This window comes from Panthera leo, chromosome E3 (assembly GCF_018350215.1).
Source record: "Panthera leo isolate Ple1 chromosome E3, P.leo_Ple1_pat1.1, whole genome shotgun sequence".
NCBI lineage: Eukaryota > Metazoa > Chordata > Mammalia > Carnivora > Felidae > Panthera > Panthera leo.
In genome coordinates, this window is record NC_056694.1 from 22,580,051 (window position 1) to 22,602,805 (window position 22,755).

Below are 22,755 nucleotides of genomic sequence, written 5' to 3' on the forward strand. Positions count from 1 at the left end.
GAAAAAGAAGATTCGCGTGTTTAATGTATATAAAGGCAAGGAAAGGACAGTCCCGGATTCAAGAGCAATATTCTGTACAATTCACATGGCGGGGTTGAGAGGGAAGGGAAAGAGGCCATAGAACCCACACCGGAACATGTACAAAAATAACTTACACAGCGACACCCGCCAGCAAGGATAACGTAGCTCTTCCCAGCCCCCAGGGCCGGGGGCCACATTCTAGAAAACAGCACCGTGGGAGCTAACCAGTACGGGCCGAGGTGCTGGTGGGGGTGGGAGGGGCACCAGTCCGGAGGGGAGGAAGGCCTACGAGGAGGCCTTGAGACGGTTGGTGGCCGAGCGGGAGCTCAGCAGCTTGTCCACCATGGTGCGGGCGTAGCGCAGCCGGCTGGCCAGCTCCTTGGAGCAGCCGTACTCCTCCAGCAGGCTCAGGCGGTACGTGCGGAAGTCCCGCTTCTCATCAATGTAGGTCACGGCTGCCATCAGCGGGCACAGGATGAGTTTGGTATGGTCCTAGGAGGCAAAGGAGGGCAGAGAGATGGAAGGGAGTTACGGGCGGGCGGACTGAAGGCCCCAGCTGCTAGTGTATGGGGGACGGGAGGGGAGGCATTCTGGCCGATGAGGGGTTCCTACCCGCCCACTCTCTTGCTACCGCCTGATGCCAAGGACGGGTCCCACGCCGCCCCACCCAATCCAACCCTGGGGGCCCGCTGCCAGGCACAGGCATCCCTCCCCAACTCTTCCCCACCCCGGTTTACCTGGAAGAAGTTGATCTGCACAGAGCCGTTGCTGAGGTGCAGGATGATGGCGCTGCGGGTGCGAAACCAGGTGCGCAGGTAGGGTAGCCGGGCGAGCTCATCGCCTTCCCGAGGCGTGATGTTGGCGCCCGCCTTCAGCAAGTGTTCACTCATGTAGTTCCGGAAGTACTTCAGGAGGGTGATCTGGTTGGAAGGGGAGGGAGGGAGGCCAGGATTGGAGACTGACCCCTGGCAAGTGCCTCCCTCCCGCAACCCCAGGCCGCGGGGACCAGCCAGCACTCACCTTCTTCATCAGGGAGTTGGGATGGGAGCTCACAGTGAGGTAGGACTCTGTGCCATCACGCTCTATGTACTGCAGGCTGTCGCCGTCATTGTAAAGGATCAGGCGTGTCGAGTCGTTGAAGAGCACCCCCACGCTGTTGTCGCACAGCTGGTACCCTGGTAGGTGGAGGGGGGCCTCAGGACGGGGAAGTGGGGAGCAGGGGGGGCACTGGGAGCTGGAAATGGGATGCCTGGGACGGAGAGGAGATTGTTGAGAGGACCTGGGAGCCGCACAAGGGAGGAGCCTGGAATAGCTCGAAGGGTCACTTGGCTTTATCTGAGCCGCCCACCCGTTCTGGAAGCAACCTACCAAGGCCGTACTTGTCTGAATAGTCCACCCATTTGCTGACCCAGAAGATGGGGATGCAGGCGGGATCCTCAGCCTCCTCTGTGACAGAAGCAGACAGACTGTTGGTCAGGACCAGCCTCCTCCCCTCCAGTCCACTCAGGTGCCCGACATCAGGGAGGGATGCTGGGCACCCTGCCTGGACTCAGTCAAGAGGTCTGGGACCCCAGAGGAGAGCCAAGCAGGGCTGTGTCACCACCAAGCCCCGGCAAGCAGCAGGACGGACAGGTCCCAGGGCAGAGCACCCTGTTCCTTTCATTTTACAGTCCGTCCATCTACTGATCAAAGGCCCACCGTGTGCCAGGCACTGTCGCAGGTACAGTGAGCAAGGGCCTAAAATCCAGGCTTCATGGAGCTTGTGTTCTTGTTACAGGGACAGAGGCTGAGCAGCGTAAATATGGATAAGGTCTCTAAGTTACTTCTATCATGGTGAGAGTCAGTGGCCAAGAGAGTAGTGAATTTTCTGGTCCGAATGACTGAAAAATTGTGAGGCAATACACAATTCCAAGGATCTCAAAATGTCATGTTCTGTGCACGCGATAATCCCCTATTTAAACACAAGAAACAAATAAAGAAATGAAGAATTATGGAGAAACCCACAGCAGCTGAGGGGGATGACAAGTGAAGTGCTAGGAGTGGGGGGTGGGGAAATGCTCGTGGGCAGACATCGGGAGGATGTGAGATGTGGAGGAAGCACATTACAGAAGAAGGGAGCGGTAGGAGCCAGAGTCCCGAGGCTCCTGCAGGTGAAGCAGGAATCCACAGAACGGCAGAAAACAGCATGTGCGGATGTGTAAAGGCAGCATGCTGGGGTTCTGGAAGACGGAGACAGAACAAGTGAATCAGAAAAAGAAAGGAGGGGCCTTGAATGCCAGGTTACTCCATTTGGATTTTGATCTATAGAAAATGGGGCGACTAAAGGTATTGGGGTGGTCGGGGCCTGGACGAGCCACCGACCTGCTGCGGCCGAGACTTCCCTGCCCTCTCCAGATGCCCAGGCGCCCCCGCCCCCAGGCCCCCACAGTGCCTACCTTGTCTCACCAGCCCCCGCTCTGAGGGCTTGGAGGCATTGACACTGTGCAGCTGTTGCAGCATGTCGCCTAGGTGGCCGTCAACCGCCTCGTTGGTCTCCCGGACCACTGGTTCCTCTTTCTCCCGGGGCCGCTCGGGCGTGGGGTTCTCCATGCCTAGGAAGATGACGACACGTGCTCCTTAGCTGGGCACAAAGGCAGCAGGGTGGGAGGGGCATGGGACCCTCTACCACTGCTGGTATTCTTCCCAGGGAAAAATCATTTTAGCTGACGTTGCTTTGGGTAAACTGAGTCAGTGTGGGATTACAGAGCAGCAGGTGCCATGCTCACGTGACAGGAACGTGGTACTCACACCTCCAGGGCCAAGGCAAGCCCTTAAGGAAGGTTTCACAGCCACATACAGCCGCAGAGCCTCAGACACTCAGACCTCTGCCCCAATGCTGGGCATTTGATGAAAACAGGAGATTTTTTTCCACCCCTAAATTCTGTACAGATGTCAAAAGAGTCTGAAAAGATACCCTTTGAGATTTGTCTCATAGGCTTTATTTGACTGGTAGAAGCCTGATGATTTTTATTGTCTTTATGCTCAAGTGTTTCTTTCCCGACCAATATGTGGTAGTTCTTGTAGAACATGATTTTTGTCTTATATTTTTTAAGATCAGAGTTTTCAGTTAAAAACAAACTATGCTGTACTAAGAACTTAAATGTGAAAATAATAAGATATTTGGGATTTGCTTTAAAAACTCTAGGAAAAAGGAGAAGTTAGAAATAGATCAAAGTAAGTATAGGCAAATGTTGCTAACTACTCAAAATGGATGATGTGTACATGGGGATTCTAGTACAGTTAATTCTCTCTACTTTTGAGGAAGTTTGAAAATTTCCAGCAGATCTTAAAAAAAAAAATCCCTGGTGTTCAAATTCAAAAAAAAACCAAACAAACAAAAAAACCCAACAATCTTTAAAATGGCAATATTACAGCCCAAAGAATAAATCCGTGAGTGTGCACTAATGTACATAACCAAATAAATGAGAGAGAAGTGACAGCTCTTCCTTATAGAAGAATTTCCATGAATTCAGAAGGAGTAGGGAAGAGAGGAATTTGCATTAGAACACCTCAGTAGCAACTGCTACAGCCAGATCCACAGAGCTCTACGTAGGATGCTAACATCCCTGGGCAAGAGTTTGAGGAACAGGGTCATCTCAAAGCAGCTTGGCGAGACATGTATTCATTACAAAGGGAAAAACTAACTCTGCAGTGGAAAAGTCCATCAGGCACTACCCTAACCAAGTGACCAAGATTAACATCACCAATAAAATGAAATGGCAAAAACAAAAAAAGAAATCCTTAACGGTATTAGATTACGACAGAAACAAATGAATTTGTTAAACAGGTGCTTATTAAATTGGTGCTATATCCACCCAAAGAAAAAAGGCATTTCAGATGACCTTTTTAAAAACATTTTATATCCTTAGTGAAATATTCTAAGGAAAATGGTACTTCAATAAAGTGTCATTTAATAAGAGGAACTTATGTATAGATGCTGAAAAAGCTATGTTTATTAGTGTGAGGAAACAAGAGGGTCAGTTGAAAAGAAATACAAGAATAAAATAAAATCACGGGTGCCTAGGTGGCTCAGTCGGCTCAGGTCATGATCTTGCGTGCGGTTCTGGATTCTGCGTCTCCCTCTCTCTCTGCCCCTCCCCCATTCATGCGGTCTCTCTCTCCAAAATGACATTTAAAAAAATTTTTTTTTAAATAAAAATAAAATCAAAGTCATAATATTGTATTTGGACACTCAAATTACAAAAAGAAAAGTAGTAACTCCACAGCTGACAAGATTGTATCAATGTTAAATATCTTGAACTTGCTAACGGTGTTCTATGTGAATGAATCTTTGTTTTTAGGAAATACACGCTGAAGTATTAAGTGATAAAGGACAGGAAGTATACCACTTACTCTCAAGTGGTTCGGGAGAAACCAGTGGATACACACAAATATATAACTTTATATATATTAAAAAGAGAAAGAGGTAAAGTAAATGTAGAAAAACGTTATTTGGTGGAGAAAAGGAGTTATGAGATACAGGAGCTTCCATTTGTCCACCTTTTCCTAAGTTCGAAATAATATCAAAATAATGTGGTGAAAAAAATGTGACTCAGAAATAGCAGTACAAACTTCAAGTTTTTCCCCCAAAGTGTGTACTTCCTCATTTTGTCCTCTGAAGAGAATCAGACATAATGACAACCCAAGCAAGGTGTGTAGTCTTATAAAAAGTGGCTGTCCCTTAAAAAAAAAATTTTTTTTTTAACATTTTTCTTTTTTGAGAGAGACAGAGAGTGAGTCACAGAATCAAAGAAGGCTCCAGGCTCTGAGCTGTCAGCATGGAGTTCCACGCGGGGCTCAAACTCACAAACCACGAGATCATGACCTGAGCCAAAGTCGGACACGTAACTGACTGAGCCACCCAGGCACCCCTAAAAAGTGGCTGTCCTTTTAAAGAGAGACCTACTGAAGCTTATGGGGGTAAAATGGCAAGATGTCTGGGATTAACTGCAAAGGAACAAAAATGGAACAGTGAAGCAAACGTGACAAAAAATTTTGCTAACTGTTGAATATGGGCCGGGGGTGGAGTGTAGGGGTCCAGTGCATTATGCCCTGCGTCTATATTTGGAATTTTTCGTATTTTTTTTCAATAGACCACAGAAGAGGGATGTTAGGAATTTTTTAAGTAAGTTTTATGAGCATGGCATTCAGTCCACTCTCCTCTTTTTGGGCACAACAGGTCTGGCCCAGCCATGGTAAGGTCTGTCTTTCTTGCTAGGGCTGGCCCAGGGGAAGCAGGGCATTTTGCCCTGAGAGGATGGGAGGCCATGGACTCAAGGACGGGAGTCAGTCCTACTGCACACCTGGGTTGTGTGGGCCATCCATCCACACATCTGAAGCCTAGGCTCTCTCTGGGGGTCTGCTGTCTACGCAAACCCTCGTTTTACCTTTATTGAGGACTGTGAGAGGCTTCCGGTTGCTGGGGTCCAGACTGCTGGGAGCAATTGAAAACCGTGGTGCAATGGTGAGGCAGGTGATGGGGAGCCGGGCGGGGATATAGCCAGAAGTAAAAAACTCGTCATTGAGCAGCTCGTGAATGGTTGGGCGGGCAGTAGGATCTGTCTGAAGCATCTTCTGGATGAGGGAGGCGGCCACAGGGTTGATGTGCTAGAGCAGAGAGGGACAGCTGTAAGCAGGGGGTGATGGGGGACCCAAGGGCAGCACTGCCATAAAGGAACCGTGGCCCCTGGCCCACATGCATGGCTCCCATATACCATGTTTGGTGGACACATACCTACCAGGTGCCCCACTGTTGGCTTTGCTGAGTTGACAAGTGTCAACCTAAGTTGTGAGAATGATCACTTCTCCTTCCTTTTGAGACTCAATTTTAATGTGATTTCCCCTGAATTTTTTCTCGCATAATTTAAGTTGCTCACCAATAGAGTAGTACTTGAGAATGTAGGCTGTGAGGTCATAAAGACCTGGTTTAAGTCCCTGTTCCGTCCCTAATACCAGCTAGGACAAGTGACCTGACTTTCTAGGGCCTTTGTATCTTCATCTAGAAAATGAGACGACATAGCACCGAGCCTGAGCCCTGCAGGGTTCAATGGGAGATAACCCAGCACAGGTCAAATGCATAGTGATAGCCTAGCATTAGCTGTGCGCTTATTCTGTGCCAGGACGGTGTTCCAAGCACATCATGTACATTAGCGTGTTTACCCTTCACATAAAACAAGGGGTGGCAGTCTCTATCACCATCTCTCGTTTGCAGATGAAGAAACTGAACACACGTTAGGCGCCTTTCCTAAGAATACACACCTGATGAGTGGTGAAGCCAGCACTAATGTGGGCTCGCTCACCCACTCTGAACCCTCTGAACCCTTCAGGATCTGCCCATCAGACAGTCAAAGGATCCTTTGTGACAGATTTCACCTCTCTGTCCTTATGGAGATGGGGCTCTTGATTTCACACAAGTCAAGGATCCCAAACTGGAAAGCAGCCATGAGTCGGGCTTCTGCAGAAACAGGCTACTCCTTTCAACGCGCTGACAGCAGTGGTTGTGAAAAGGCACACCACTCTGGATTCACAGTGGTTCAGGATTCTGTGAGCACTTAAGTGTATACAAGGCGCTCTGCGAGCCGCTCCAGGGGTAGTAACTCCACTTTATAAGTGGGAAACTGGAAGCCAAAAGATTCAGGCCATTTGCCCACTGTGATCTGGCTGCCACGTGGCAGAGACCAGTTAACTCGAGAAGGTCCACTTCCAAAGCTGAAGTGGCACTTCTACGTCTGCCTTCTGCTCTTCCCCGCCCCACCTTTTTTGCTCCTTACACATTTTGGGTTATACACCCAAACTCTAAGGATCTACAAATCCTCTCCCCTTACAATAAATGCTTTGGTGCACACCTATCAAGTTCTGTATGTTATTTCAGACACAGATCCACTAAAGCTCTGTGGCTCCCCTAGCAGTGGGGTTGACCTATCTCTAGCCCCGGGATATGACTGGGCTCAGTAAACAGCTTTTCAGGGGAAAACAAAACAAAACAAAACAAATTTAAACTTCAAGTGTTTTTAGTCACCTTGGGAATACTGTAGTCATTTTTCTTGATCCGGAGGTAAGTCTCTTTTAGGCAAGATGTCTCAAAAGGTGGTTTGCCCACTAGCAAGGTATACCTGTAAAAGCACAAGGTGGGTAGATTTGGCTCAAGGCTCGCAGCCAAAACCTAGATGCCAGAGGAATCATCTCAGGGCCAGAAGGGAGGCCGGGCATCTGGAAATTCTGACCTTCGGGCCCCTGAGGACAATCCTCAAGCCCACAGGAGCCAGGATATGGGCCGGGGTGAGCCCTCAGAAGACCGGTGATAGCAATAGTGACTTTTCAACTATAGCTTGTGGTAACCCGGGGCCCCAGAAGCTGCCGGCCAGTACAAATCAGGTCCAAGTGCGTGGGCTACCTTCCTCTACAGAAGCAGCGCCATTTTGATAGTTCTGTATTCGAGGCCTGGAGCTTTCAGTTGAAAAAGCTCCACTGCAAATAAGTATGAAAGCCATTGCTACAACTCATTTCTAGCTCTCCAGTACTCAAATCAACAACAATAAAAAAGAGAATACCCGAAGGGCCCAACCCTCTACCCACTGCCCACCCACCTCAGAAGGCCTCGATCCAGATAGACTACAGGCACCTCCTTCTGTCAGCTCTATTCCTGACCTAAGTCCTCCCTCCCAGGGCTGCTTTCTAGATTGGTGCTTCTCAAACTTTACTGCGCATGGGAATCACCCGGGGATCTTGTTAAAATCCGGATTCCGATCCAGTCAGTAGTCTGGGTCCTGAGATTCTGCATTTCTAACAAGTTCCTAGGTGATGCTGCTGCTCTGTGGACCACACTTTGAGTAGCAAGGACCTAGAACAGATTTAGGGGGACACCCCCACCCCTCTCCCCCACCTTCCCCAGACACACAGCCCAGGCTGCAGGAATCCTACAAGATAACCTGTGACAAGGAAAGATATGGAAACTGGGCTTTGTTTTGGGGCAATCTGTTCTCTGGAACAGCCTCTCCATAGGCAGAAAGGTCCACAAGGTCAAGTCAGCCCGGTGAGACATCCAAAAGGGCCCTTGCTTAGGCCATGTGGGTCCTGAGACAACTCCCAACTTACATGATGCACCCAATGGACCACACGTCCACCTCGAAACTGTGCCCTTTCTTGCTCAGCACCTCAGGAGCTATGTAATTAGGAGTCCCACACAGGGTCTTCTTGCGTTCCCCGTCATATTCGACCTTGGTTGCCAGTCCAAAATCCCCTGGGACAGAGGGAGGAAGAGGGGGTGCTCAGATGCTAGCCTCTGTCATCTGCCAATGCAGAAAGCTGGTACAGGTTTGAATGTCAAGAACAGGGTCATTTCCCCTTTTGCCCCTATATCTTGTAGGCAGCAGGGCTGCCCAGGCTTCCTCCCACCCTGCTGGCCCAGGGGAGGGGCCTCCTAGGGAGCCTCCTTGCCCCCCCCCTTCCTTAGAAAGGAGGGCCCTTCTAGAAGGGAGTTGATGGAAACAGCACAAGTCAAATGCCTTCAAGGATCAAGCAAGTAAAGGTCAGTACTGCTATTTGGCAAGTTTGTGAGGAAATGATAGGGAGTGGTGAGGACTGTGGCGAATCCCAGGGGGTCTAAAAGGGGAACAGCTGCTTTTCAGCCAGGCAAAGAGCAGCCGGAAGGGATGCTGTCTCAGAACTGCTGGAGCTTCCAACAATATATGTTTAATATGTTTAAGAGGAGTCCAAATCCAAATTTGTATGTCAAGCATCCCAATTTGAAAAATGGAAACTAATTCAAATTCTTCTTTTAAAAAATTACTGCGTACGAGCACTAAACAATGCATCTGCAGGATACTGGCTTGTGGCTCTTTATTTTAAATTTCGGTGCTAAAGAGGGATTCTAGAAGCAATCAACAGCCCAGACTTCTACCATCCTCTTCTCCCTCCCTGCCTCCTTCCTATTTTCCCTCTTCCAGCACCTCCTCATTCCCACTTCCGGTGGTGTCAAGCACCCCTTCCGGGTCCAGCACTCACCTATTTTCACCTCCAGATCCTCGTTCAGGAAAAGGTTGCCCAGCTTGAGGTCCCGGTGAATGACCCGGTTTCGGTGCAGGTACTGGCAGCCAAGGACGATCTGCCGAAGATAGTAGCGGGCTTCGGGCTCCGTCAGTGCTTTCCTCCGCTTGTGCAACTCCAGGAGAGACTGGTTGGGGTTAAGAGAGGAGGAATGCGGAGCCGGTAACGATGCACTGGATAAAGGCAGCCGAGGACGCCCCACCCCCACCCTTATTTCTTCTCCAGGACAGCTACGATCCGTTCTCTGCCCTAAGCCTGGCCACAACCAGTCACAGCACCCCTTCTCCCACTAGCTCCCTCCCAAGCCCCCTACCTGGGATACCTCTTCCAGACCCACTCCTGGAAGCTCAGAGTTCTCAGTATCCCTCCCCAGGCCTTTTCGTAGCAGCAGATCCCTGTCCAGCCGCCTCCCTTCCCGGAAGCTCCTTGGTCTGGCTCCAACCACCCTCTCCCTGACCCAGCCCTACTCCGGAAGCTCCGGGTCTGCAGCACCCCTTACCCGGGACTCCTCCCTTAGCAACTCCGGAAGCCCTTGCGTCCATTGCCAGGATTCTCCTCCGACCTGCGCCTCCCCCACTCCGCTCAACACCTAGCGTCCAGGAGCTGCCTTCCCTAGCAGCAACAGGACTCGAGCGCTACTTAATCGCAACCCCTTCCCCTTGCAGCTCCAAGTGCAAAGCACGCTCTCCTCGAGTCCTTTACAATGCCTAGCCCAAGGTTTCCAGCACCTCTTCTGTAGCAGCTCCGAGCCCCCGGAGCCCCCAACCACGGCCCCCGGGCAGCGACACTCACTCTCCGGCGGCAGAGCTCCAACACCACGAACACGAAGTCGTTGTCCTCGAAAAAGCCGTGGAAGCCTACGATGTGCTGGTGAGCGAGACTGCGGTGAATGGATATCTCCATGGACATCTTCTCCTTCTGGTGAGGCTTGAGCAGCAACGACTTAGGCACGATTTTGCCAGCGAACACCTCCTTAGTGTCGGCGTCCGAGATCTCGAAGCACTTAGCAAAGCCGCCCTTCCCCAGAAAGCGTCCCCGCAGGTAGCGCCGCCGGCTGCGCGGGTCCACTAGGACCTCCGGGATCTCTTTCGCCGGCGGAGCGGCCGCTGGAGCCCCGGGAGCTGCAACTCCGGGGCCCCCGGCTTTCCCTGGGTCGGCTGGTGCCCGCGCCAGCTTCCCTGCAGTTGCCGCCGCACTCATGTTCCCGGAGTTGCTCCGCAAACCTAGCAGAGTCTGGGCAGAGACCTGGCACCACTTCGCTCCTCCTCGAATTCAAACGCGGCGCCGGGAACGTTACAAGAGCCTGCGCGCCACTGATTGGCCGCGGGGATTTAAAATCCAAACCCGCCCGCCGCGCGGCACGATGGGAGCGTTCTGCACCGCTGCTGCCTTTAAACCCTACCCAGCTCCGGGTAGGGGAGAAACTTGATTGACAGGCACTCGCTGGGCGCAGACACGTGGGATGCCTGGGAAACCGTACACGGCGTGGGGATGCAGAGACCCAGCCCGAGGAGAGGGGGAGTTCAGGGCTTCTCCCTTTCTCGACGGCCGGGGAGGTTCCTGCAGTTCCCATGCACCTCCTCCAGGAAGCTTTTCCTAACACTTTCCTCCACCCCCACCTGCCTTCTAGATTATAAACTCTGAGAATAGAGACCTGGCGGCGCAGCCTTAAGCACTTGCCTCTGATGTCCTCAGCTCCAAGACACCCCAATAAACGAAAACTCAAGTAAAACCACGGTGCTTGCCAGCTGCTCCTAAGCCCCTCCGGAATATAGAGCAACTCTACTCAAAGCATATATGGTTCAGGGATCACCAGCATCACCATCACCTGGGAGCTTGTTAGAAAGAAAATTTCAGGCCTTACTTACCCCAGACCTCCCGAGTGAGAAAGCTGCCTTTCAGTGTGAATGCCAGGTGATTCCCACACATCCTGATGTTTGAGAAGCACGGTTCCAGGCACCCCCACAATACAAGAAAGTTGTCTGGCTCGCTCATTGCTAGATTTCCCAGAGCCTGAAAGAGTGGACCCTCAGGTCTTTGGTCTGAGGAGGGATGGCTGGTTGGCAAAATGCCTCGCAAGCCGGTAGGCCAAGGCCAAATTGTCCTGCAGGGGTGTTGTGTTTGGCTTCCCACATTTGAAAATCTGGATTCGTTTACAGCACTTAAAACTCAAGAGGGCTCACATAAAAATTCAGATTTGTGGCTTTTCCAAAAAAAAAAAAAAAAAAAAAAAAAGGAAAAAAAAGCAAAACAAAACTAGAGGCTCTGACAACTCCATACCCACATACCTTCCCTGTTTGCCGCTGTTCTCAGCCATCTCCCTCTGCCCATTTCCCTGACTTTCGAAAGTACTGGAGTAGCAACCCTAGAACGGCAAAATACCCAGGTTAGAAGCACTTTCTCTGTGCCCCTTGGCGCCCTATGATGTCTCTGATGGAGCCCAGCAAATATCAGCCATATTATTGTAAGTATATCTTTACCTGCCTCCCAGTAAATGCAGAAGCAATGATGACATCTTTCCTAGCCCGTGTCCCAAACTCCCAGAGCAATGCCTAGTAAAAAAGGGGGGGTAACTGAAATGTTTGCTGAATAAAAGGAAGGTTTTTTTACTTTTACTCTGGTGGTGTGTAATCTCTTTATTGAAGTTTAAGATATGTAGAAAGCATATATATCATAACTGTACAGCTCAATGAATTTTCACAACTTGAACCCACCCCGCATAAACAACACCAGACTGAGAAAGAGAACACTACCAACACCCCAGAAGTCCCCCTTGTTCCTGTTTTGGGAGTCCCCAAAGTGCCCTCCCCCCCAGTTTGATGATTTGTTAGGAGACTCACAAGACTCAGCATATAGTCTTACTGACAGCTGGCTATAATTTATTACAGCAAAAGGCTACAAAGCAAAATCAGCAAACAGAAAAAGGTGCATAGCACAAAGCCCAGAGGAAACCAGGTACAAGCTTCCCAGAGCCTTCTCGCAGTATAGACACAAAGAACACTTAATTCCTCCAGCAATGAGTTATGACAGCAAGTGTGAAGTGTTATTTGTCAGGGAAGCTCCTTAGAGGCTCAGTGCCCAGGGTTTTATACTGCTGGCCCAACAGGCTGGCCAAGTAGACACCCTCTGCCTGGCACATACCAAAATGTTGGATTCCTGGAAGAAAAGCAGGCATTTAGCATAAACCATACTGTCTGCACAGTTTAGGCACAGTGAGCCATTCTTACTATTTAGGTAATGGTGAGAATCCACTCAAAATCCAATTACCCAGATGCCAGCCAAGGGTCAGCCTTGCAAACAAGGAGAGCAGTCTCAGGCTTACTGTGTTAACTCCCTTCTGCGCTGTCCATCCCCTTGGCCCTTGGCCTTGGCTCATGCTTCTTTGCAGCAAATGTATTATCAGTAGGACCCCATGCAAAAAGATGAGCCCAAACTGCAGTGCTGATCTGTTATGCCTGCCAGGGGTCCCGTTAACCATCAAAGTCTACTTTAGATATAATGTTATATGTCAACTATACCTCAATTAAAAAAAGAACAACAGTCTATCTTAGAAAGCCAAGTGGCTTCCTCCCTAAACTTCTGTATGATTCATTTTTACCTGGCCCCAGGCACCAATTCAGGTACAGCACAGCCGTGGCCAGTAAGTTCAGGCTGATCTGAAGCCTTCCAGGGCTGAGGCAATGTAGTGACAGGGCACAAAGACATTAGTACAGTCCCAGAGGGCACATGGTCCCACTGGAAATGAGTTTTCAATGTTAGGGTACCTCAAGCAAGACATATGTTAGGCAGTGAAGGGTAACAGGGCCCCCAGTGTAAGCCTCTTACCACGGTTCTCCCGCCCTAGGGCTTCCAGTCCAGTCTGGAAGATCCAGCCAGCCCTTGGTATTGGAAGAGCTGCCTGAAGGCAGTCAGTTCCAAACAATTCTACTTGTCTATGATACAAGTGTCCCCATCTCGTGAGTGTGCATTCTGTGTGGAAGTTCAGGGCCCTGGCCCCCTCTGTCGTCAGAGTCAGGGCTGCCTGGTGTGATCACAGGCTCAGCGGTCTGAACTCAAAGCACTCCAGAGCATGGAAAGGTAGCACTGGAGCTTTCCGTGAGGAAGAGGGGAAAGCTTCCAAGATTATAGATGCCCCCCACCATTTCCCCCAGGCTCCCCAGGTGCCAGGACTTTGCCTTTTCATTGCTACAAAATCTGTAGGCCCCGCTGTTCAGCAACCCAACGACATTCTTCCAATCCCCTCTTAGTCTCCTCCAGGCTTTTTATCTGCAAAGGCTGTATACAAGAGACACAAATACATTTTTGCAGATAAACATTTTTATCTAACTTAACCAGAAAGACAAATTCAGGCATTGGTCAGGATGTGTTACAGGGGTTGAACTGTGTCCCCTCTGCCATTCCTATGTTGAAGCCTTAACCCCCAGTACCTCTGAACTGTGACTCTATTGGGAGACAGGACTTTCAAAGAGCTGATTGAATTAAAATAGAATCACTAGGGTGGGCCCTCATCCAAACTGACTGGTGTCCTTAGAAGAGAAGATCAGGATACAGACAGCACAGAGGGGTGACTATGTCAGGACACGGTGAGAATCTATAAGCCAAGAGAGAGGGCTTGAAAGAAGTCAAACCCACCAATACCTTGGTCTTGGACTGCAGGCCTCTAGAACTGTGAGAGCACATATTTCTCTAATTTAAGCCCCCCAGTCTGAGGCATTTTGTTCTGGGAGCCCTGGCAGACTAGTGGAGGATGAAAGCTTGAATTTTCAAAAGTTTCCAAATGGGTGTACATCATCTCCCATTCCTTTTATTCAGTGAACAGCCTAGATCAATCCCTCTTGAGACAGCTATATTCAAATAATGAACCTACCTTACTAGGTGTGTATGGGTGTGTGGGGGGGGGTGCAGTAAGGAAATAGAATCAGGCTATCAGCCCACTATGGTTAAGCTGCAACTAGTCTAGAAAGCCGAACACAAGTCAACACCAGTGAGACATCCCTGCCGAGAAGGCCCAGAGTCTGATCTTCAACAGCAGGTGGAGGGGTCACAGTCCCTGTGATGTGCCCTCCCCCAACATTGGCAGGAATCACAAATCAGGATGCAGGTAGCCTCCGCATTCGCGACAAAGAGCTGACCAGCAGCTTGATTGTAGATGGTCCCATCAGAGAATAAGCCTTCTCCTGTGGGCATGTGTATGTATGTGGCCCGACAGTCCGGCCAGCATCCACGATTTAGGTTTTCATAATACATAAGAGAGCTCTACAGAAGGGGTCCTAAACCTTCAACGGTCCCAGGGTCTGAGTCCTATTCATGGAGCCTGTGTCTGCTTCCAGGTCAGCACAGCTCCTGCTGGGGCTGAAACAGCTCACAGAGGCCAGTTTTGAGCTTAGTCACATGCAGACTTCTACAATTAGTGAATCTGGGATTCCAAGAGAGCCAGCTGCTTTTCTTTGGCTTCTTGCAGAAAGTCATACTGCAGTACCAGACAGCCATGGTCCAAGTCCAAGTGACAAGCAAGGCTTCCTTTTCATGTTGTCAGTCTGACCCACTCAAAACCATGTACATCATGCTGGCCTGGCATCAGCCTCTAGGCGTTGGACATTTCACCTAGGGCTCACTGGCAATGCAACTGCTTTTTCAAATTCCAAATGTGTGTTTCCATCCAGAAATTGCTTCTCTTTTCATGTTGTCTCCCCTTCCAGAGGTTCCAACAGACACAAATCATAGCAAAAATCAACAGTTACATGAAAACTTGTTCTGGTTCCAACACTCAAAGAATTTAAACTCCAACACACCCGCCAGAAGCTGTATCTCACCAACACCTTCTTAATTTTTTTTTTTTTTTTTGCATCTTTCTTTGATTGGGATGATCCCTCTAGCATTTATGAAACTGTGAAGTATGTGACATTTTAAACCAGTTTTATATTTCCAGATACAAGAGCTACAAAATACAAAATCATTTTTAAAAACTTCCCTTTTTTCCTCATTGCAAATTTACTCAAACCCCTAGCAGTAAATTCAGCATCAAGAGAACTGTTAATTACAGGCCTGAAGTGCTAACTCTTTTCTGCAGAGGCAGAAACAACCCCCACAAGATAAGACTTTTTAAGCAATGGAATCAACCAATAACACATTTGAAGGCCACTGAGTACCCACTGCATGTATATTCTATTTATTCCGTTTAGAAATGGACACACACTTAAAAGACAAAGCATTGGGCACCTGGGTGGCTCGGTCAGTTAAGCATCCGACTTCGGCTCAGGTCATCTCACAACTCATGAATTCAAGCCCCGCATCGGGCTCTGTGCTGACAGCTCGGAGACTGGAGCCTGCTTTGGATTCTGTGTCTCCCTGTCTCTCTGCCCCTCTCCCCCCCCGCCCCCCATACTCTGTCTCTGTCTCTCAAAAATGAATAAACATACAAAAAAAGAAAAAAGAAATGACAACGCATTGAAAAAACAGTAATTCCCTTTGATGTTTAGCAACTGTTTTCTTTTTCATATTCCCTTCTAGCTCTTGTCAACACGGAGTTTCCATTGATACAGCTGCAGTGATGCCACATTAATACAATCTATCTGCAGAGCGTCAGTGATACTAACAGTGAGCCCTCACTGAGCACTCTGCATATACCAGGCATGGGGCTAACAGCTTTACGGAGATGATCTCACTGCATCCTCAAAAAGACCTTATTCCCATTTTGAAGATGAGGACATGGGCACTTCCGGATGAGGTTACTGCCCGAGGTCCTGTAGCCAGGGAATTGCAACCCAACTCTGCTGACTCTGGAGTACGCCTCATCCTGCCTCTGGGGGCCTTGTCCGTCTGGCGAGCCGCAAATCCCAGACTCACTTGTTCACTCCCTCCCTCCCTCCCTCCTTACCAACAAGCAATACGATATATTGGTTAAACTGAAGAACTCTGGGTTCAAACCCTCCTCCTTACAAGCTGTGTGACATTGGGCAAGTTACTTAACCTCTCTGTGCCTCTATTTCCATGTCTATAAAATGGGGATACTTAAAGTGCCCATCTTCTAGGATTCTATCTGTGATGTGCCCATCTCCAAAGGTTCTTGTAAAGAGCGTCTATGAGGACAGCACTTGAAACACACCGGGGACATAGTCATGCCAGTTGTTGCTATTATTATTGAAACAAAAAGAACCTGCACCTACTCCCAGGGAGCTCAGAGTCTCCAAGAGGCCTTAGAGTTTCTGAGTCTCAGATTTCCTTATTCTCCCCCTCTGGCCCTACTGCTTTCGCAGGCTCTCGCTGTTCCCATGCGAAGTCAGAAAGTGCACTCAGCAGACACCGAAGGTTGAGATGAATACAGCTGAAAAGAGGGATGTTGGTAGGGCCCAGAAAGACCATGGCCGAATGTCTAGACCCAAGATCTGAAAGCCAGAGAGGGTGTGGACTCCATTCTTGTGTCTCTTCTCTTGGACGATTTTCTTATGCATCGACCATATATGTGATGCCCAGCAGACTTAAAGATACAGAACAAGCCATCTCCTCTCCTCGGGGAAGCAGGTCGTCCTGCGCTAACTCTTCTTGCTCCAGGGTCTGGGTCAGAGTGCCTAATGAAAAGTAGGTGTGCCCAACTCACCAGCCAAAACTTCAGGAAAACAAAGAATTAACTGACTGGGCAGCAAGGATGGTCCTCAGCATCAAGTACCCTGGAGGCTCAGGATACTGGGGGACTGCATAAAACATGGATTCTAGCTCAGTCATTAATTAGCTTTGTGACACTAGGAAAGTTGACTTAACCCTTCTGAAGATCAGTTTCCTCCTCTGTATAATGAGTTCTAAAAATCCCTACTTTTTTGACAGGAAGATTAAATGTTTTCTAATAAGTGCCTGGAATCTGGTAAGTGCAAAGCAAGGAAGGGTGATTTCTGTTTCCCATCTCTTCTTTGTGGTGGATTGATTATAAATGAGCTGATGTTCTTTCTAAATTTAAAAATACGTAAGAATGTTGTACCTTACACTATGAAGGATTTTACTCAAGATTTTTCACTTACTAATAATAGCTGTTACAAACTACCAGTCACTAAGCACTTACCCTGAGCCAGGGCTCCTGCTTTACACGTCTGAGTGCATTTAAATCCTCATAACAACTCCTAGGCATCTTCCCCATTTTATTGATGAGAAGTCCGAGGTTCCACAAGGGGAGATAACTTGCCCAAAGTCACAAGGCTAGTACGCAGCAGGGCTGGGGTTTGATCTTCCTGCCTCCAGTGCCCACTCTTCACCACTGTGACCTGAAAAGGGGCCCCCAGGCCTCCATTGGGGAACTCTGTTTCTTTGGCTTTCTCTCCCCTACTAAGCTATAACATCCCTACAGACAGGATCTGGCTCCATCTTATTGTCTACTGTATCTCCAGGGGCTAGGGCACCGCCGGGCACTCAGCAGTGGCTCAAAAGGTATTTGGTAAATGAGCAAATGAGTGATATAGCATGTGCTCAGGGCCCCGCCTTCCGAGCCCTAAAGGTAGCAAGTGCATATTCTAGAAAAGCACATTAGTGGGGGCTCTAGAAGTGTTTCAGTGATCATGGACTTGGAGAAACTGGTCCAAGCTGGCAGGACACTTTGTTGACAACTTTTTTGAAATAATCAAGCCTTAACACAATGTTTCAACACTGCCAATGTCATTACAGGGGCCTTGCAACTCCATTGAAGCTACCCCCTGGGGATCAGCCAGCTAGCTCTGATCACCCAAGGCAAACATCCAGGTCCATTAATGTCAATTTGTCCTAGAGAATGGCTGAGGGCAAGTCAGAATGTGTCTGGGGCTCCATGTTCTAGACTCTTGTGGGCTCTCACTGGCCACATCAATACACCAAGAAAGACCTACCTAGCCACCAAGATCCCTTCTTTACAGCTGAGAAACTTCCAAGGATGTATTAAATAGAAGTAATGTTTGTCTGATTCACTTCAAGTCTGCCATTACCCACATGGGTCAGTGACTAAGAAAGGAAGCGTGGCCTCAGGCTCTGAGTGAAATGGCCCATGCAGAAGTGACTAATTCTGAAGCCACTGCACATCCCAAACAACCACAGTAACCCTGTGCAACCACATGCACCAGAATCAGTCAACAGAAGGCACACGAGTCAGTCATTCAACCTTGTCCCCTGTACCTGGGATCTTGCAACATAACACTTATCTAGGCTAGGTAGGGACTGAGGGGAGGAGGGGCTCACCCCATTAAGTATGGGCTGGATACCCACAGGCTCACATCTGACTCCTCAGGAGCTCACAGCTAGTGTGGGCTCAGACAAGAACACAAGTACATAACTAGAATTCTACCTAGACCTTGACAAGGGCTCCTCTAACAAGGTGCTATGGGGTCCACAAGGAAGAAGTTCCAGGCAGAGGAGCATCCTCTAAATGGCTCTTTATTATTATTACTTATTTTTTTAAGTTGGCTCCATGCTGGACATGGAAGCCTGAACTCCCAACCCTGAGATCAAGACCTGAGCTGAAGGGTGCCCAGGTGGCTCAGTTGGTTGAGCATCTGACACTTTTTTTTTTTTTTTAATGTTTATTTATTTTTGAGAGAGAGAGAGAAAGACAGAGTATGAATGAGCGATGGGCAGAGAGAGATGTGGAAACAGAATCCAAAGTAGGCTCCAGGCTCTGAGCTGTCAGCACAGAGCCCGACATGGGGTTCGAATCCACGAACCTTGAGATCATGACCTGAGCTGAAGTCAGACACTTAACCGACTGAGCCACCCAGGCGCCCCGAGCGTCTGACTCCAGATTTCAGCTCGGGTTGTGATCTCGTGGTTCATGGGATCAAGTCATGGTGGGTCAGGCTCTGTGCTGGCAGCGCAGAGCCTGCTTGGGATTCTCTCTCTCCTTCTTCCTCTACCCCTCCCCTGCTCATGCTCTCTCCCCCTCAAAATAAATAAATAAACATAAAAAGAAAACAGAGGGGTGCCTGGGTGGCTCAGTCGGTTAAGCATCGACTTTGGCTCAGATCATGATCTTGCAGTTCATGAATTCAAGTCCCACATCGGCTCTGTGCTGACAGCTCAGAGGCTGGAGCCTGCTTCTGATTCTGTGTCTCCCTCTCTCTCTGCCCTTCTCCTGTTCATGCTCTGTCTGTCTCTCTCTCTCAAAAATAAACATTAAAAAAAAAAAAAAAAAAAAAAGACCTGAGCTGAGATCAAGAGTTGGACGCTTAACCAACTGAGCCACCCAGGTGACCCTAAATGGCTCTTTATCAACACTTCACTTTGGCTAAGCAACATCCTTCCTGTGCCAGGCCCAGGTACAACCAGAGGCATCCCACCCCCAAGACCAAGGGTAATTTGAGATTGGACAGGCAGTAAGAGTAGGCAGATAAACAGAGGGCAGTGAAGACAAGTGGAGAAAAGGAAGAGGCCTGAACTGGACAGCAGGTGATTTTTCCTGCCCAGCATCCATCCATCCCCTCTTCTGGCAACATCACCCCCCACCACAGCCACCCAACACCAACTCTCGGACCATGTGAGGATGTGTCCCTGGTCTAGGCAATCAGTGCATTCCACCTTCCTGGCCACAGTGATTACTTGAGGCTGAATACATCCCAGGTTTGGACCAATGATAGCCAGGTCTAGGGGTTCTGTCGGGGAAAGGGAGCTCTTTCTACCAATAACTGGAGCTACACGGTCACTTGTGAAGCCTGAGAATGAAGCCAGCTCAAAGGAAAGCAGAGTCAAGAACCGAAGAGACAGATCCCTGATGATGCTGTTGTGAGTCTTGGAATATGGCTTGAAGCCTAACCTGGCCCTGGCCTTATCAGCTACATGAGCCAATTAATTTCCCCTGTCCCCTAAGACAACTGGAAAGAGTCCCAGCCGAGGTCTCTCCCATCTGTCTGCTGTTCAGAGAGTATTGTGAAGACAAGGAGACTTTCTTCTCTGGGGTTTTAAAGGTAATTATCTAGTGACAGATTGTCCCTGGGGTGAGAGCCACCATGGAGACAGAGTCCAGCTGGCCTTTCCTAGGACACATATGACCACCAACATCCTTTCCAACAGTATCAGTAACGAGTAATTATAGACTCGTTTACTATTTGTAGTAGCTATTATTTGTCTGCCCAGCATCTTGTTTTGGTGATGGGCTCTGCTGTTCCTCAGCCATGGGGGGGATGGAGGAAAGCTCATGACCTACATCAGGTTTATCATAGGGCTGCACACCCTAGGGCAGTGATTAATCCAAGAGGGTATGGGACTTGCCAGAAACCACTGAGGACCTTTCTGTAAGGATTTTCCAAATTAGAACTGGGGGGAAGAAGCCTCTCTCTGAGGGCTAGTAAGCTGAGAGGGTAGAATCTGGAGCAGTCAGCTGCCATGGGCTCCAATGCATGAGAGAACCCGCTTACAGTAGGAGAAAAGGAAGCCAACGCAGACCTGGGAGAGCTTGCTTACTGTTTCCCTGTGTCCAATCTCCCCCTCTCCCTTTTACTGTTAGACTCTCCTTCCTCAGAGTTTTAGCTATGCAGCCAGTGACTAAATTTGCCTCCTCCCTTGTAGCTAAATGTGGTCACATGACAAGATAGTAGGAACTTGGGTATTTGGTGGTTTCCTGGAGCCCACACCTAACTGTGCTGAACAACCTGACTATCCCCACACTGCTAGGTGAGAGACAGCCACTGTAGTTCGGTGGTCTCTTTGTTACAGCAGCCCAGTCTGTACCTTTACTAACGTACAGGTGAAAAAGAAATAGAAAACAAAGAGCCGTATTGGGTTTCAGTCTCTGGGTATAATTATCCCTGCAATGATAATGTTATTACTTGCAGAGTGCTAGGAACGATCTTTAATGTTTACATGTAGTACCTCATTTAATCAGAACCAATTCTACGGGGGTGCCATTGTCATCCCCATTGTACAGCTTAGGGTACAGGGCAGAGAGATTAAGTAACTTGCCCAAGATTCACATTACATTGCTTCCGAAGCTAACCTTTTCCATGACCTGTTGTGTAAGCCAATAAAACCCCTTTCTTACTTAAACTGGCTCGGGCTGGATTTCTGTCACTTGCAACAAAGCATTCTATGTGGATTTTTATCTAATCTAGCTTGCAGATTCCTCTATAGAGTGCCAACTATATGGTACAGAATTTTAAGACACTATTTACTGACTGCAAGCAAGACACAGTTCCCATGAAACCTGCTCCCATTTAGCTCTTAAAACGACCACTGCAGCTACAAGACAGCAAGGCAAGTTGCAAGGAGACAGTCTTCTCAGGGGGACACTGGGCTTCCTGCCTGGGGCAGCCACTACTGGATGGTTCATCCCATACCCACTCCCAACCCCCTTTCCCTTGCCTGCCTGAAAAAGCAAAATACTTTCTCAGCTTTCTGAACAGTGAGGGCTGGCTGGATGATACAATTTTGGGCAATGAAAGGTTTTACAACAGAGAGGAATTCCAGCATAGTGATGAAAAGTATGGGCTCTACATGTAGACTGCCTTGACTCACCATCCCATCAGATGTACAAATTTGAGCATTTTACTTAACCTCTGTTCCTTGGGGAAGAGTAATGGTACCTACCCCTGGTGGTGGTGAGGACTAAAGAAGTTAATAAATGTGCAGAAGTCAGAAGAGTGCCTGGTACATGGGGGAACACTATGTAAATATTAGTGACTGCCATTTTTATCACCCGTATGTGCCAAAGGTGGAACCGCCTCTAAGGTGTATCATTCCGTAGAAGCAGCAAGGTGCAAAGCTGCACACCTACTACGTGCTCACAGTTGTATAAATACACAGGCTGTGGTATACATACGTATCTGCTGCTGCATGCAGACAGTCTCTGGTAGGACACACCAAAACCTGTTCAGAGTAGTTGCCCCTGGGCAGTAGAATGTGCAATCGGGGTTCTAGACTGGGAAGTTCTACTTCACTGCATGTCCCTTTTCCACTAACTGGATTGGGTTTTTGGAATCTCGTACATGAGTTACTCAAGGCTTTTAAAATCGTGTTGAAGAAGCTTTTAAAAGATCCCACTTTCTCTTAATTTTCACTGTTCACCCACAAGATGGGCAGTCAAAAAATTATATGTCAATTACATTTCAATGAAGCTGGAAGAAATAAATTGATAAAGAAAATGGACAGTTGCATAAAGTGGTACGCTTCCTTCTGGAGGTATTCAAACACAGGCTGGATGGTAATATGTTAGACATGCCCTGCAGGATTTCACTAGCTAACAAGAGGGTAGTTTAGACAGCAACAAAGCTCTGCCAATTCCAAGATCTGCCTTTATGGTGGCAGATCACAAGGAGAAGTGAGTTGGGGGAGATGCCAGGAAATGACATCAATCAATCAAAACAAAGTAAAAAACTGCAACCATCACAGACTACTGACATCAAGTAGGACGCACAGCAGATGTGCTCCAAGGGCAAGCCTAGTCTCATCTTACCAGGGCACAGCTGAGTAACATGGCTATGTTGTCAGATAGGCATGGGGGGGTGACTCCTGGGTCAGTCACTTCTTCATTGTATGAACTGGACCGGTTACCTAAGATCTTTGAGTTTTTTTCTCATCTGTAAAATGGGAACAACATCCACCTTACTGGGTTGGTGTGAACCGTAAGCAAACCAGTGAATGTCAAGTCTGTAGCAGGGCACCAGGAGTGCAGTAAAGTGCCCAAGGAACTGAGGTAGCCATCACTGGAGA

General features: G+C 48.6%; 2 protein-coding genes across 2 annotated transcripts in view; both read right to left on the minus strand.

Annotated features, from left to right (window-relative positions):
• Nucleotides 1–6: 6 nt before the first annotated feature.
• Nucleotides 7–10,397, minus strand: PLK1 (polo like kinase 1). Its single transcript, XM_042921087.1, has 11 exons — nucleotides 9,898–10,397; nucleotides 9,064–9,232; nucleotides 8,155–8,299; nucleotides 7,079–7,172; nucleotides 5,448–5,667; nucleotides 2,457–2,612; nucleotides 1,390–1,467; nucleotides 1,042–1,196; nucleotides 759–941; nucleotides 272–513; nucleotides 7–233 (listed from the first exon to the last, which is right to left on the minus strand). The coding sequence occupies exons 1-10, from the start codon at nucleotides 10,303–10,305 to the stop codon at nucleotides 307–309; spliced, it is 1,815 nt and encodes a 604-aa protein (XP_042777021.1). The 5' UTR covers nucleotides 10,306–10,397; the 3' UTR covers nucleotides 7–233; nucleotides 272–306.
• Nucleotides 10,398–11,411: 1,014 nt separating this feature from the next.
• DCTN5 (dynactin subunit 5) overlaps nucleotides 11,412–22,755 on the minus strand; it is a 30,472-nt gene continuing 19,128 nt past the window's right edge. The window contains exon 6 of the mRNA XM_042921089.1: nucleotides 11,412–14,797. Coding sequence (XP_042777023.1) covers nucleotides 14,784–14,797 — 14 coding nt within the window. The 3' untranslated portion in view covers nucleotides 11,412–14,783. The remainder of the gene's footprint in view (nucleotides 14,798–22,755) is intronic.